The 13,775-nt window shown below is 55.1% G+C and overlaps 4 protein-coding genes across 4 annotated transcripts; 3 read left to right on the top strand and 1 right to left on the bottom strand.

Annotated features, from left to right (window-relative positions):
* Positions 1 to 126: 126 nt before the first annotated feature.
* On the top strand, positions 127 to 5,703 carry CKM354_001269400 (uncharacterized protein; the record flags this gene model as incomplete). Its single annotated transcript, XM_044808218.1, has 1 exon — positions 127 to 5,703. One exon carries the CDS (start codon positions 127 to 129, stop codon positions 5,701 to 5,703), a length of 5,577 nt encoding a protein of 1,858 aa, XP_044664153.1.
* An 832-nt stretch (positions 5,704 to 6,535) lies between these two features.
* Positions 6,536 to 11,008, top strand: CKM354_001269300 (uncharacterized protein; the record flags this gene model as incomplete). The annotated part of the gene is made up of 1 exon (XM_044808217.1): positions 6,536 to 11,008. The coding sequence occupies one exon, from the start codon at positions 6,536 to 6,538 to the stop codon at positions 11,006 to 11,008; it is 4,473 nt and encodes a 1,490-aa protein (XP_044664152.1).
* Positions 11,009 to 11,251: 243 nt separating this feature from the next.
* On the bottom strand, positions 11,252 to 12,119 carry CKM354_001269200 (proteasome core particle subunit beta 7; the record flags this gene model as incomplete). Its single annotated transcript, XM_044808216.1, has 2 exons — positions 11,252 to 12,037; positions 12,090 to 12,119. The coding sequence occupies 2 exons, from the start codon at positions 12,117 to 12,119 to the stop codon at positions 11,252 to 11,254; spliced, it is 816 nt and encodes a 271-aa protein (XP_044664151.1).
* A 278-nt stretch (positions 12,120 to 12,397) lies between these two features.
* On the top strand, positions 12,398 to 13,214 carry CKM354_001269100 (uncharacterized protein; the record flags this gene model as incomplete). Its single annotated transcript, XM_044808215.1, has 2 exons — positions 12,398 to 12,466; positions 12,531 to 13,214. The coding sequence occupies 2 exons, from the start codon at positions 12,398 to 12,400 to the stop codon at positions 13,212 to 13,214; spliced, it is 753 nt and encodes a 250-aa protein (XP_044664150.1).
* Positions 13,215 to 13,775: the final 561 nt, after the last annotated feature.

Here is a 13,775-nt window from a genome sequence, read left to right as displayed (position 1 = left end):
AGACTTCGATCGCAGTTGAGGCTGCGAGCGCAACATTATTCGAGAGTCACACACTCAGATGCCATGTCCGGATCTTGACTCGTTGTCGGCCATCTGACGGGCGAGTCGCCCGCACCACCCTGAACAATGTCGGACGCGCCGCGTAGCGAGTTGTACAACAACAACAACCATGAACTAGAAACCCCGGTCGTCGACGAGGGTGGGAGTGGGACCGCGCCATCTGCGTTCAATGACAGCGCATCAAAATCACGGACCTTGGCCTCAGGTCTCCCACGGACGCTCGCCAGTGTTCGCTCGAATCCCGCCCTGCTGCCCTCACGACCCGCTGGCCTCGTCAAAGATATGGCCAGCAAGTGGGAAAGTAGCGGGCTTCCGCCGCTATCCCTCAGCTCCTCCGAGCGTGAGAACTCCCGACGGCCATCAATTCCCGGGAGAACGACTGCGCCCAGATCTCCCGTCAGTGCATCAAGCGGGGAGGGCAAGGAGCGCGTGAGATTGCAAAAGAAGCGACCTGCACATACTCACAAGTCAGCCGCCAAGTCACCATCGACGTCCTTCGAGGCCAACAGCTCCTTCTCATCTGTCGGCACTACTCGCACCACGCGCAGCCAGCCACATTCCGCCTTCAGCCCGAAACACCGACCCACGTCGCCAAAACAGCATTCGCGACCGCTGTTTGGCGAGATCACTGCGGATGGGATATGGAATGGCAACTTTGAGTTGGGCAATTACGGACCGCTGCCGACCTTCGAAAAGACACCGCGGCGGGGGAGCGAGGGCAGTCTGGCGCTGGGCCATGGCCGCTCACAATCGCATCAGGACATTGCTACGCCGTCTCTAGCCCCGCCGCAGCCGCAGCAGCACAAGCTGAACCATCAGCGCAGCCGGAGCGATATGGATGCTTTACGCCCGCAAGCTGTTCCCAGTATGCCGGATCTGGGAGCTCGCACCATCCCTACACTGTATCCCACACCACCTGACTCCATATCACGGAGCTCAAGGTCGCGTCCTGCCGCAACGACATCGCGAATACCGATTAGCAACCGCCAAGGCAACGACTCATCCTCCTCATTCCTCAGTTCGCCGTACACACGATCTGCGTCGTCCATGTCGAGCCATCGACGCAAGCTATCGAAATCCCCCACACGGCCCAGCACGGCAAAGGGAAAAGAGAACAACGCTCCGCCATCTCGCAGCCGATACGCGCCTCCGCCGATCCCTACAGCTTCCTCAAACCAAACGCTCTCTGCCAAGATAGTGGCCCCGCCTGCGATAACCTCCCCACCCTTGCGATCATCACGGCCTAGACAGCCAGTGAGTGCGGCAACCACTTCCGCTAGCCGTGCGAGAGCGGCCGAGCGATTCGTGAGCGCGAATCCTGGCAGGAGAGATATCCGAAGGCCAAGCGAACAGTGGCTTGGGAAACCATACGATCCGCAAAAAGAGAGATCCCGGAGGAAGATACCCGAGCTGGATAATGTGGACTTTGCGGAGCGCAGGGCCAGGATACAGAAAGCGATCACGGCAAGTCTGAGATCCAACGATTCGTACGAAAGCTTGCGGAGCGCGTCTCGCAGTCAGTCTAGGAGCCAGACGAGAAGCGCTTCACGAGGTCCTGTTCGACTAAGCACTGGCGACTTCGTGCCGCAAGCTATCGCAGGCGCGGAGCGAATGCAGCAAAGAGAGGGAAGCACTGTGAATGGACACTCGCGTGGTTTGAGCGTGGAGACAACCAGTCTTCAAGCACCACACGCACAGACTACAGATCTGCTTTCAGCGCAGACCGAGAAGACGTTTTTCGAGGACGAAAGCCCCGTTCTTGGACGGGCCGCAGCGGCGGAAGACTCAGAACAACCACAGGTGGAAGACGGCGGACCGCAGATCCTGCTTGCACCCGTCACCTATCAACCGCCAAGCCGCTCCGCAGCCGTTCCAAGTACCATAGAACTAGGCCAGAGTGAACCCGCGCAACCAATTCATAGCCCCAGCGTCCTAGACAACGTGATGCGCATGCGTAGGAGCAGTGGATCGGATGCCAGTGGTACGGGGACTGAATTCGCGGATGACAGTCCGTCCGCCAGAGACAGCACCAGTGATGCGGATGATAGGTGGGGGTCTGGTATCGATCGGGGTGCAGATCAAGGTTCAATACGGATCATGCTGGACGAGGACCCAGAAACTAGTCAGCATGCAGAACCGTGGCTCAGTGACATGGGGAACAGCTCCGCCGAATCCCACCGCCGCGACTCACCCACACAAGGAGACGTTGTGCACACGCAAGCCCACAACGAACGAGCCTTTGCTGTGAACGGATACACAGAATCTCCAGACGACGATGCAGTGACATATTTTCCGAGCGAGCAGAATACGACGCCTAAACGCCAGACCCGACCGCGAGACGACACCCTTCGACCTACAGTATTCCGTCCAGACGCATCGCCCGGCATTGATCCTCAAGATACACTTGGCGCAGATGGGGCCATCGCTCGTGTGCTGGAGTACTATCAGTCCACAGGATCACTTACGCCGGACATGCTTGAAGAGGTGCAGCATCGCATGGTGGACTTGCACCGATTATCTGCTAACGGCGGATCCAACGGCATCATGATACAAAGCCTGCTGGACAGTGTTTTGGATAGTCAGGCCAAGGGACAAAGCACACCAGAGAAGCAGATGCTGCAAGCTGGCACATATGAGATGCCGTCAATCACACCGGATACCCCGCCGATGGGTGATGGATTTGTGCCCGGCACCGTCATTGTATATGGCAACGAGACCCCAAACAAGGACGAGGACGATGAGGACGACTTTGAGGCCAAGATCCGCAAGGCGGACGAAGCCTGGGAAAGACAGCAGCGCGGAGAAGATCCCTTTGAACAGGAGGACGATGAGAACAAACCTACACCTCCGCCAAAGGACTTTGGCTACACGCCGCGATCCAGCACTGTGCCTAGCACCGGATCCTTCACGCCAAGCATGAATGAGGCCGGCTTCAGATTGTCAACGATATCGACTACAGGAGGTCTGGACCTGCACGACATCCATGCAGCGGCTGATCGTGCAACCGCCACACCACCTGATACCGAAGCGATGGCCCCAGATGTCTCTTCAGCGCCTTCGCACGCGCCCCCGCCTATACCAAACGAGGCATCTTTGAAACCCTCCGCTTTCCCTGATCTCGCGCCGCCCACATCTGCATCGGAGAGAGGGTCGAGCGACCTTTCGCCGCGACTGAACAAAGGAACATGGGCACAGTCCAGTTCCTCCAGGCCACCTTCATCGCGACCTTCTACAGACAGTCAGCGAGTACCACCAAGTCTGCCCACTTCTCAATCCATGACATCTGTCTCGGAATCAACCAGGGTCGGGTCAGTGGACACAGGACGCGATGGCGCTGCGAAGACGCAGAGCGCTGCATCGCCCGCCCCAGAGCACAAGCGCCTACTCAGGAGACGACACATTATCAAAGAGTTGCTGGACACCGAGAACTCCTACCATCAAGATTTGAAGATCATCGAGGATATCTACAAGGCCACCTGCACTCCAGAACTGGTCCAGCCTGAAGATAAGAAGGTTCTCTTTGGTAATTGCGATGAGGTCGAGAAATTTGCACTGCATTTCTATGATGAGATGCGCAAGGCCGTCTCGCAAGTGTACACTCCTCCAAAGCAGCATCGGTGGATGAACAAGCGTGGTAGTTTCTCCACTACGCAAAGTGATGGCACGACAAGCACTTTCACCGATGCAGTGGACAACGAGAAGGATCAGACGACAACGATCGGACGCACGTTTTTGATGAACATACCACAGATGGAGAATGTGTACGGCACCTATCTGAAGAACCACGATGCTGCCAATCAAAGGCTGTCGGCGATCCAGAGCACGACGACTGTCAAGTGTTGGCTCGACGAGTGCCATGCTAATGCTAGCGATATCACGTCTGCATGGGACCTGGACTCTCTTCTTGTGAAACCGACTCAACGTGTTGCCAAGTATCCAATGTTGCTCCAGCAGTTGCTCGAAGTCACACCATCTGAGCATCCCGACCACGGCGATCTCAAAAGCGCAGTCAAAGATTCAATCGCTATGCTGACACGAATCAACGATGCTAAGAAGCGCGCCGACCTCGTCGATCAGATTATTAATCCTGGCAAGCGCAAGGACACAGACTTGCGCAGCGGTCTGGCCAAAGCCTTTGGACGCCGCACTGAGAAGCTCAAGGAACGAGTGGGTATTGCTGAGGCCTTCCAAGACCCCGCCTTTGACGATCTGGCTCACAAGTTCGGGGGGCATTTCATTCGATTGCAGATCTGTATGCGAGATGTGCAGGATTACATGCATCGGACCGACAAAGCCATTGAGCTCATCAACAATTACGCCAACGCTCTGGAACTTTTCACGGACGTCTCGCCGAGCACACTCCCTGAAATCGAGAGCAAGTACCGCAAATATGGCCAAGTCATTCGTGATCTGACCTTGATTGCATTCGGAGAGCACAAAGCCGACGTGCAGAAGAGGGTTCTCGCTCCGATGATCCAATGCATCAAACTGCATGAAGGTCCCCAGAATGCGATCAACAAGCGGAAGAAGAAAATTGTTGACTACGCCAAATGTAAATCAGAGGAACGTCGTGGTCAAAAGCCTGACAAGAAGACCGTGGAGGCGTCAGAGCTGTACGTGGCTTTGAACGAGCAGCTCAAGATCGACCTACCGAAACTGTACACGCTCACTGCTCAGCTCGTCCAGAATTGCCTCAACTGCTTCATCGACATCCAGTTGAAATGGCAGGGTACTTGGGAGAGGAAGTTGAAACCTTTGCTGGAAGCCGCGGATGTCCCGAGCAGCATCCAGCAGATTGAGCCTGCTTTCAAGCCTGACTTTGTCGAGATAGAGAGGCGCTGCAACAAGCTGTCTATTTGCAATGGCACCTTGAAGGTAGAAGCAGCGAGCTTTCTATCCACAACGCCGACGCTCGCGGAATCCTCAGAGACGACAAGCAAACGACGGCCTTCTACCCTCGATAGTTCAAATCGCACGCTCTCAGTCGGCAGCGAGTCGTCACACAATGCCAACAACCGCCGCCACAGTGGTATCTACTCACCCGGCTTGGAAGGGCAATTTCCAGCGGACTCACGGAATCGATCGAGCTCGGCCATTGCCAGTCGCCAACCTGCCCCTTCTGCTGCGGCTGGCTCTCGACCGTGGCCAAACTCCGCTGCTCATACCCCGAGTTCATCCTTCTCCGCTACCAGGCCAGCCACTGCTGACTCACCATCTCTTCCACCATCGAGCTACTTTCCCCGCCAAAGCCACGAAGCACCAAGATCACACAGGCCAACATCGGATGCCTCATACTACACAGCTCGGCCGACACCTGCAGAAGTCGAGCAGCATCGGTTTTCTGGCTTGTTTAGCTCCGCTCTCCCGCCAGACGTTACGAGTCCTCCGCAAGAAGCGACTCCGCCGCGTACGGCCCCCGCTGACATGCCGATCTTGTTTGTGTGTGCAAGCTTGTTCGAGTTCAGCATCGACAGGACCCGCAAAGAGGGCGGATATCCCTACCTGCAGTACGTGCAGGGCGAGGTCTTCGATGTGCTCGCGCAGAAGGGCGAGCTGTGGCTGGCGAAGAACCAAGATGATCCGACTAACGAGCTGGGCTGGATCTGGGAACAGCACTTCATCATCCTGTCGTCGGAGAACTAAAACATTGCGCCTAGCGCAAATCACTCATTTACTTGCTTACGAATTGGACGAAACAGCAACATGCACGGAAGGGGTGCCGGCGGAGCGAATCGGCCTGCCGACATATATTCTGACTGGACAGCCTGCACGCCTTTTGTGTTGCAGAAGCACTTCTTATGTTTACTTATCCTCTGATTGTTACCAGCGTCGGTTTATCAAGCGGAGGCGTTGGTTGGCGCTCTTTAATGGCACGACCTGTGCACTTGTCTGGGAGCGAATTCTTTTTGTTTGAATAGACATATCTGTCTGTCTGTGTATGATAGGATCAGGCCACGGAGTGGGTACAATGGGCTCTAAAAGCGGAACAGGGCATTCTGCAGCGAATGCTGTGTTGATGACATAGGGGGCCGAGGGTCTGCTAGCAGACGCATGTGTGTAATAGGACATGAACAATAGTCAAGTGAACCAGTCCTGAATCGCACTCAACGACGGTTCACGGTTGCATGCCTTCCTATGTCGCGCTCTTGGCACTGAAATAACGTGAATGTCGCATGTCGTTTGCTCTTGTTCGAGTCTGCATGGCGCTAAAAGCTTGGGTGATTGCGAGCTGGCATTGCCCATACTGCAAGTACGTACCTGCGCAGAAAGCCGCGTTCATCCTTGTTGCTGTTGCTGTCGTCTACACAAACTTAGTCCCCGCGCGGGCCGGTCGATCTTCACCCACACCTCCGCCCTGCACAAAGCCGCCGCGCGACGACAACATTATTTGTATGCAAGTCGGTCCTCCCGGGCGTCGCCAAACATCGGAGAGACTGGCGATGAATGCCATCGATAGGTGCGCCGCGCTGCAGTGATGGATCTGAAAGAAGCTCGGAAGCGATCCTTCAGCTTCAGCGGCTTGCCAGCCGATGGCAGTCTGCGCGAGTCTAAGAAGAAAAAGAAGCGAGACGACAAGACGAAACTTCAACAGACGGAGCCTTCAGGAATTGCAGATGACGACTCTGCGCTCATTGCGCGTTCCAAAGACCGTTCGAGCAAGAGAAAGCGACGTCGCGAGAAGCAAAAACTTCAACTCGAGACTGGCGACAGTGAGGCGGGCCGCATATCTGCTGCCCTACCCAAGACCGAGAGGACCAATGTCGATTCCCAGCCGAACACGTCGAAGAAGCCCAACAAAGATCGAGCAGTCCCGGGTGCGGCCGGTCAAGTCCCTGGCAAGCAGCACAAGAAAGCGAAAATTGCTGCTTCTCACTCGGCACCGCTTCTATCGGCCGTGATCAATGGAGCTACAGCGAAACCGAACCAGACATCCATTGGACGGGAGCCCCAACCTCGGAAGAAAAATAAGAAGAAGAAGAAGAAGAAGCCTAAAGACAAAGTCGTCGCTTCTGATAGTCATGACTCCACTAAAGCCGCGTCTGCGAAGAACCCCGACGAAACTTTCATTATGGATTGGGAGGCTATCGAGCGGAGCGCTGCAATGAAGCTCACCACCGAAGATGTTCTATGGGGCAATCTTACGCCGGAGCAGCGAGTACAGATGGAGGAGCATTATATCGGACCCGCGATCACGCCCATGCTTTCAACTGATGACCGAGAGAGCGATTCCAGCAAGTCGGACGATTCCGCGGGGATTCAAGTCGATTCTTCAAGCGACCCAAGCAGCGACGAGGAAAGCGTCGAGAGCACACATGCTCAACAGCCACCTACCGCAGCTTCTGTGGTAGTGAGGGAGGTTCCGAGTGCCTCAAATGCTAGAACACGAGTCGCTCAAACCGCCACTGTTTCGCGTAAAGAGAACAAACCGCTTGTCTCCATGCTACATCACCCCAATAGTCGCGGCCTGTTCAAGGCCTTCGGCGAGAGGAGGTTCTCTGGTGTGCCGGCCACGACCAACACCAATGACACTCTTGCCAACACGCAAGCAAAATTTGAGCGGCTAAGCGCTGCCATCCAGCAGCGCAGGCAAGAGGCTAATAGTGACAGTGATGATGACGGCAGCAGTGAAAGTGATTCTGGGAATTCCGGACTGGTCAGCAAGCCAACTATGCGTGGCTCAATCCACGAGAGCTTCACAAGTCATATGCCGACGTTGGACAAAAACGAAGGGAAAGATGCAACTCCAGCTTCAGGAGATTTGGAAGCGGATTCGGACGACAATCACGCCGAAACACAAGTCGATAGTATACGGAGTGCAGCAGAAGTCCTCAACAACGATGGCAAGATGAGCGACGAGAGCATCGAGAATACGAACAACGACGATCTAACCTTGGCTCCAGATCGTGGTCAAACTGCATCACCTGATTCAGATGAGGAGATGGAAGCAGAAAACACCGTTCCGCCACATGCTGCAGCTGAGGCTTTAGCCGCTGCAGCCAGTCCGGCAAACAAAACTTCTGGCAGCGAGGATGCGGAAGACTACGCTGCGGGTCAGGATGATGATCTCGAGCACGAAGAGCTTCCAGGGGATGAATTGCAAGATCAAAATGCAGATGAGGCTGCTGCTGAAGAGGAGGGGCATGCGATTTCTGATTTCGATAATGGTCAGCCAGTCGAGGAGGTAGGACACATGGCGAACAGCGACGACAGCAGCCATGCATCTGAGGACGGCATCCCTGAAGAGGATGTCGTTCTGCCAAGCCATTATGCCGGACACGCGCTCAGTGCAGGCGACTCGACAACTTCAGATGTCGACGTCAGTGACGCTGATATGAGCGAGGCGCCTGCCCAGGACAGTTCAAGGCAGATAGATGATGCTCTTGACTCAGATGATGTTGCGGATGCCATGAGCGACCTTGACGAAACTAATGCAGAAGCCCAGGACGGGCTTGATACGACAATGGTGGATAGGACAAGTTCAGCAGAGTCCTATCAGGCGGCTCAAAACACCACAGACTTGCCCGCAGAGGCTTCGAGTGACAGCTCAAGCGAGAGTGCAAGCGGCAGAAGTAGCGAAGACCCGGAGGATGTCCACCAGGCGACGAACGTTGATGTCTTGGGGGAGCCGGCTACAGTCGTACAGTCCGCGATAGAGCCACCTCGAACGCAGCTGACGGCCTCGCAACGGCAAGAAGCTGCAGGTATTCCACAACCACGACCCAACACTTCATCAGCGGCTAACGGCAACGTCAAGACTACAACAGCGGGCAAAGATCGTGGTGGGACATCATCTGGCCATTCCCCAGGTCCACAAGCGCAAGCCAACAGTGATCCGACGCTCCTATCTTTCAAAGACTTTGTGCCGGCCACCATTGACTCGCAGGCTGACACGGCGGCAGAATCACAGGAGCTGGACAACAGTGTACTGGAAGATGTCTTTGATGGCACTCGGCCTTTACCTGAAGGTGAGGATTCCAAGATCCAATCACCTCCAGCTGGTACTGAGGACGAGCTTTTGACAAACAACGACAGCATACCACATAATTCGAGCAAATTGAGCTCAGCTTCGCACGATGCAGGACATCGTAGACCAACCACAATTTCTGAATTGGCGCCTCAAGCTGCGCCACCCCCTGAATTGACACTCTCGGATTCGGACACTGAAAGTAGCGAAGACGGAGATGATCCTGGCAGCAGTGGCTTCAAAGTGGCGACCGCCACCAAAGACCATGCCAATGGACGCAACGAAGAACGAGCACATGCGGCGAATCGGCCACGAGAAGATCAAAGATCTGATGATACGACGAACAGCCGAAGTCCTTCTCCATCAACGCCAATCGTCAACGTGCCTAGCAACATTCCCGCTGCTGTGCTCGCAGCCATAAATGTAGCCACCGGAAAGTCGCCTATCTCGTCAGTGAAAACGCGCAAGATGACTGGTAACAAGAGCACTCATTTCTCGACCCCAACCAGGCCGAGACTGCCCGAGCAGAGTCACACACAAACAACATCCGAGAAACTTGCAGTCTCATCTCGTCAGCAACGTTCAGACCTAGAGTCGACAGAGCAGCAGGAGAGTGGTCATTTGTCATCGTCAATCAAGCACGAACCAACAGATGCACCGCCATCTACACGGCAAAAAAGATCGCCTGCGAAGAAGACAGGGACCATCAGCGAGCACTTCATTGAGGATCGCGTAGATTTGCATAACACAACTGCTGGGAAGAGGCGTAAAGTTCCTGCTGGACAATCTGGCAATCCCTTTCCACCCATTGGCCAGCCCTTCTTTGGCATCATACAGGAGAAGACATGGCAGGAACCCTTCTGGATGATTGTGGCAACTGTTCTTCTGAACAAGACCACTGGCAGGCAGGCAGCCCCAACATTCTGGAAGATCAAGCGGAGATGGCCGGAGGCTGCGGACCTTGCCAACGCAGACTATGATTCACTCTTCGAGATGATCAAACACCTTGGCCTACAGCATCAAAGAACCAAGAGGCTACAAGCCCTCGCTGCTGCTTGGCACGCCGACCCACCTCAAGCTGGTAAGAGGCATAGAACGCTTCACTATCCTGGCAAGGGGGATGGCAAGCAGTTCAAGAAAGACGAGACGATAGAGGAAGACGCGGACGACTGCGCTGGAGCCCTCGAAATTGCTCATATTCCTGGATGTGGACCGTACAGCTGGGACAGCTGGCGCATCTTTTGCCGAGATGTGCTGCGTGGACTTGCCGATGATTATCGAGGTACCAATCCCAAGCAAGATGGCTTCGAACCAGAATGGAAGCGCGTTGTGCCGGGAGACAAAGAACTCCGAGCTTGCCTGCGATGGATGTGGTTGAAAGAAGGCATTGTGTGGGATCCTCTGACTGGCGACAAGAGAGATGCGACTCAGGAAGAAATGGAGAAAGCGGAACGAGGAGAAGTGGAAGTTGAAGACGAAGTCGAGGCTAAGTTCGCAGCGCAGGCTGCTGGAGCGGACATTACTTCGCCCGAGAAGGTCACGAGAGGGGACTATGCTTTGGATGAAGAGTCAAGAAGGGAGCTACGGGCATTGGATATACACATCGATGGTTCAGCCGCGACACAAGAGGTTGATAAGGGCGCCGATTGGGCTCTCAAGAACTCGCAGGCGCAAACGACTGATGTGGAAGGCTCTCAGCGTGAGACGAGCTTCAGCAAGGGGCCTGTTGTTGATGTTGGCAAATCGAAAAATGTTCAGCGGAAACGAAGGAAGACAAGCGACGCTCGGGACGAGCAAATTCAGTCTGAGGCAGCGCCTTCTACGACACGAAGGACCAGAGCCAAGAAGACTGAAGTTGAAGCTGAGGAGATGGCGTCATTGCCAGCTGCAAAGACAGCGCCTGTGAAGAAGCACGAAGCAACCAATACAGTGACAACTAGACGGCAAAGTGCTCGTCTGTTGGAGAACACTGGCTTGGTGTGAATGAATCGTTGGAAATGCACGAGGAAATGAATGAAGGCGAGGAGAAATGGTGTCATGTCATGAATTCGCATTGTAACATAGCTTAGCGCAGCAGGTCTAGTGTGGATGCTGCATTTGTAAGTATTGTACAGTTCGGGGAATGCCGCGTTCCCAACGAAGCGTGTAGCTGCATAGCGCGAGCATGATCCTCACACGAAGTCAATGCGCGCCGACTCGTGTAGGGGCCTAATTCCAGCTGTCCACTCATACTGTCTGCGTACCATAGCCTCTGATACGATCCGCAAAGTCCCAGCTCTGGTTCTCCAACTTCTCGCTCTCGTGCAACTCCACACCCTTCTCATCAATCACAGCAATACTGTACTCAGGCATCGACCGCGCATCTCTGTAGAACAACACCTTCATGCAATCTTTGATCGCTTTGACCGCCTCTTCCCGTCCCAACTTCTGGCTGGCCGCCTCATCAGGCACACTGCGCCTCAAAATGGGCTGAGCAAGATGAGCACCGAATCCCGTCGCCAGCGTAGGAGCGCTGAATGTCGTCCCCAGCAAATCAGCCGATGCGAGGAAAGGCTGGTTCTTCTCGTCCAGACCTGCCACGAGCAGCGCATTCCACAGAGGGTTGAAATCCGATCGACGCTTATACATGACTTTCGCAAGATATGTGTGCAAGTTCTTTGCGCTCATGATGGCATCTCCTTCGTCTTCGTGGCTGCTGGAGCCGTAGTTCTCTTCGACGTCTAGCGATTTGAGCAGGCGGTCGATGTATTGCATGTCGGAGACATCGCCGCCAAAGCCCACAACGGATTTGCGGTTGAAGGGCTTCAGGCGGTGGACGTCTGTGAAGCGGGCGAGGGAGCCGTATGAGGCGAGGTTGTCGGCGGCGATTACCACGCCGGATTTGAATTTGAGGGCGATGACGGAGGTTCCGGTCACGATCGGGGATTGGGTGTGAGTGATGGGTTGTTGGGTGCCGCCGTGGGATTGTGGGAGGTAAGAAGTGTTGTAGGCGCCGTAAATGTCATCGCGAGGCTAGCATTCGGGTTAGTTATGAGAGGATGGATCAAGTGGTGATGCAGCGTACTCTGCCCCAGCCGTGCGGGAGGTGGTTCATGATGAAGGCGATGAGACTGTGATGGGCGGCGGAGGTGTCACGGTGCTGGCGGAGCTGAATGTGGTGGTGGTGGGACTGTTGTCGTTGTTCCTAGTTTGGTTGTGTCGATGGATGCTGTCTCCAGCGAGCTGTCTCGAGCTGCGTGCTGTAGGCGGCGATGCAAGTCGCGTTCACGTCAAAGCTCCAAACAAGGCAGGTGGGCCGAGAGCAACTTGCATGTGCAAAACACAACACCTCGACCGCGAAACCAGATACTGAGCGCAGTCATCTACAACACAATGAACTCACTTGTCGCGTACGAGAGCAGCGACGACGAAGATAACGTACAGCCTGAGAAGCCGGCCGAGGTAGGCGACTGCTATTCATCAGAGTGGAAAAGTACGGATGCCTACTAACAATGGAGACTGCTAGACAGTAAAAGTCGCTCCACCACAACCGGCCAAACAACCTGCGCCCCAGCCAGCTGCAGCACCAGCTCCGCAACCAGCACTGCAATCTATCACACCCGCTCAGCCAACGTCAATTGCAGATGGACCTCTCCCAGGACCGGCTGCAGGCCCAGCACCGGCCGCACCTGTGCTTGAGCCTTCAGAGGATACTTCTTTCGATCCCTACGCATTCGAGCGACAGCGCTTGCGGGAACTCACGATGCCAACCCTACCAAACTTCGATATTCCCGACTCGCCTCCACCTCCAACGAGAAATAGTGAAGAGGCAGCCGTGCTAGCAGCCACAACTAAGAAATTGGAACGCTTCCTCGAATTGAAAAAGCAGGGAGTTCACTTCAATGATCGACTACAGAATACGACAAGTCTGCGGAACCCAAGTCTGCTACCCAAGCTGATGGAATTCGCTGGACTCACACGAGAGGATGGCTATGCCAGCAGCCTGAGTGAGGATGTAGCTGTTCCTGTGAAGTGGCCCGAGGAATGCTACATCGAAGCTCTGGTGCAGCAGAATGAACGTAGAGAAAAGAAACGACTGCGGGATAGGGATCACGTCGATTTCGTTCCGGCCAAGAGCGGAGGGAGCAGCGCGAGTGGCACTCCTGCTGGATCTGCTGGGCCAAAGAAGAGCAAGTTCGATGCCAAGTGACCCAGCGATGGCCGACCATAGACCCGTCACTGTGAGAATGCGAAACTTCGAGGGCGCACCGGCTCTTGCGGAAAACAACGCAGTCCCATGCGGCCCATATCCATCGATTCGCTCACGGCCCCTCCCATCTGTGCAACGCTGCTTCATTGCCTTGCGGGGTACAGCACGCACCACTTCCCGTCGGAGCGATTGAAGGCGTGTTTCAGGAGACACGCTCAAGGAAAGTAGACCTCAGTCGGCGTGCGGCAGGCGCGGTGACGAGGCATACCTTGCCTGTCATTTGGCATTGACTCCGCTCTCGGACCCTGACCCGTGTCAGCGCTGATATGGCTGTCCATGAGCCAGCAAGAAGTGTGGCTGGGCAATTTCGCTACCGGGATGGCCATTTGGAGCTGGTAGAGCTTGTGAGCTTGACGCGCTTTCGTGAGACTTTCGTGAGACCTCAGTATAGAACGGCGCGCGAGCCATATGAACTCGGACCACTCCTTTCTGATTCAGTAGCATGAAACAAATCGAGCAATATTGTAGTTGAGAAACAAAGGCCCAAGCTCAGCAGCGGAC

This window comes from Cercospora kikuchii (assembly GCF_019650295.1).
Source record: "Cercospora kikuchii DNA, contig_00009, whole genome shotgun sequence".
NCBI classification, from domain to species: Eukaryota; Fungi; Ascomycota; class Dothideomycetes; order Mycosphaerellales; family Mycosphaerellaceae; genus Cercospora; species Cercospora kikuchii.
This window is presented reverse-complemented; position numbering and strand designations above follow the sequence as displayed.